The sequence below is a fragment of the Mandrillus leucophaeus genome, unplaced genomic scaffold (genome assembly GCF_000951045.1).
Source record: "Mandrillus leucophaeus isolate KB7577 unplaced genomic scaffold, Mleu.le_1.0 Scaffold532, whole genome shotgun sequence".
Lineage (NCBI taxonomy): Eukaryota > Metazoa > Chordata > Mammalia > Primates > Cercopithecidae > Mandrillus > Mandrillus leucophaeus.
Genome location: NW_012105720.1, coordinates 735,199 through 736,891, shown reverse-complemented (window position 1 = coordinate 736,891; position 1,693 = coordinate 735,199). Strand labels below are relative to the sequence as shown.

At 37.7% G+C, this 1,693-nt stretch overlaps 1 protein-coding gene across 2 annotated transcripts in view; it reads left to right on the top strand.

Moving 5' to 3' along the window:
- Window positions 1–1,693, top strand: part of DNAH7 (dynein, axonemal, heavy chain 7) — a 384,437-nt gene that overhangs the window by 342,501 nt on the left and 40,243 nt on the right. For both annotated transcript variants that reach the window (XM_011997181.1, XM_011997180.1), the window contains exon 59: window positions 397–582. In XM_011997181.1, coding sequence (XP_011852571.1) covers window positions 397–582 — 186 coding nt within the window. The remainder of the gene's footprint in view (window positions 1–396; window positions 583–1,693) is intronic.

Here is a 1,693-nt window from a genome sequence, read left to right as displayed (position 1 = left end):
ACAAGTGTGAGCCACCATGCCCAGCCCTCTGAATTATACTGTATCTGCTTTGCATGTTACTGAGCTGTACAAAGTTTTCACAGATGACATTATGATCTAATTCATTTGTATCTGGCACACAGTGTTGAAATAATTTTGGTTGAATAGACAATAAATTCACAAGTTAATAGAGGAGTTCCATTGTCAGCATTGACTGGATGGAAATAAAAAGCCAGAAAAGAAGTGAACGTCCCTGGGAAACATGGAAACAATTAGCAGGGAAGCATACGAAGGGAAGTTGTGTTAATGCGAACTTTTTGTAAGATGTTTAATTTAATAATAGGAAAAAACAAGAAACACGATTCTGTATAACATGCTACTGATAACTGGTTGACCAACACACGCTCTCTATTTTAGGAACTGCCGTATGAGGCTCTCCGGTACATGACCGGCGAATGCAATTATGGAGGCAGAGTGACGGATGACTGGGACCGGCGCACGCTGCGCAGCATTCTAAACAAATTCTTCAATCCCGAATTAGTTGAAAATTCAGACTATAAATTCGACTCAAGTGGCATCTATTTTGTTCCTCCTTCTGGTGATGTAAGTATGCCCTTCAAAAAAACTAAAAGCAGTAAGACATGAAATTATTTTGGTAGTGATGATATTTTTCAAATGGTGATTTTGCTGCAGGCCTTGTTTTTTTGTTACCCTTGTCTGTGCTTTCTTCAGTCATATGGGATAAAACAAAGCTCATGCTATAGGTGGAGTTAGTACTGTATAGGTACAGTACTAACTGTACCTGTTCACTGCAATGTAAGAAGTATCAGAAATGTGTCTCACGCTTTTTCAGTGACCTGAAGTTCTGTCATCATAAGCAGTTCTTGGGCTAAAAAGACATTGTCCCAAATTAAAATGAAAATACATAAGAGATAGTATTAGCAAAATATTATTAGCAGTAATAGTTAATTTTTATAATTATTTGGAAGTTAGTTGCAAGTAATTATCTCACTAAAGCATCAAATTAACATTGGTATTATTATTTTATCCCTTTTACAAATGAGAAAGCAGGTTCATTACAGTAGAATAATTTGCCCAAGGCCACACAGGTAAGAAGGTGGCAGCGAGTCACAGAACCACCTGCAGCACAAGACCAAGATTCCCTTCTGCTCTTCTCCAGTCCTGTCCACTGCGTTTGATGATCACAGTGGATTTCTAGAGATTGCTAGGACAATCAAGTTGGTTCTCATTTTATTCCCAGAAGTCAAAGGGCATGTATTGAAAGTTAAACACAAGCAACAGAAACATACTGTAACCCCCCAACCGTAACTTCATGTTCCACTAGGATTAATGCTCGCCGAGGGCAGATGTAGTATAGATAAAAGGAAAAATCACTCCCAAAGCCTAGGTCACTGATTGGGTACAGCAAGTCAACATGGGAGCTGGGGTAACAGGATCTCCAATGATGAATTGCCAAGTGGGAAAACAGCAAGATGAAGTAAGGTGTTTGTAAAGTGAAACAAATTGTAAAGCCATCCATGACCAAACCCCCTTTGCCGTGTGTGTGTGTGGATGTTTGTATATGATTATATGAGCATCAAGGAAGGTATGAAATTTTAATAGAAGTCCGTTTAAATAAAATATAAAATATGTGTGTATGCATAAAAAGAAGTATAATGTTAATGGTGATTATCTCAGAATAATAGAATTTTAA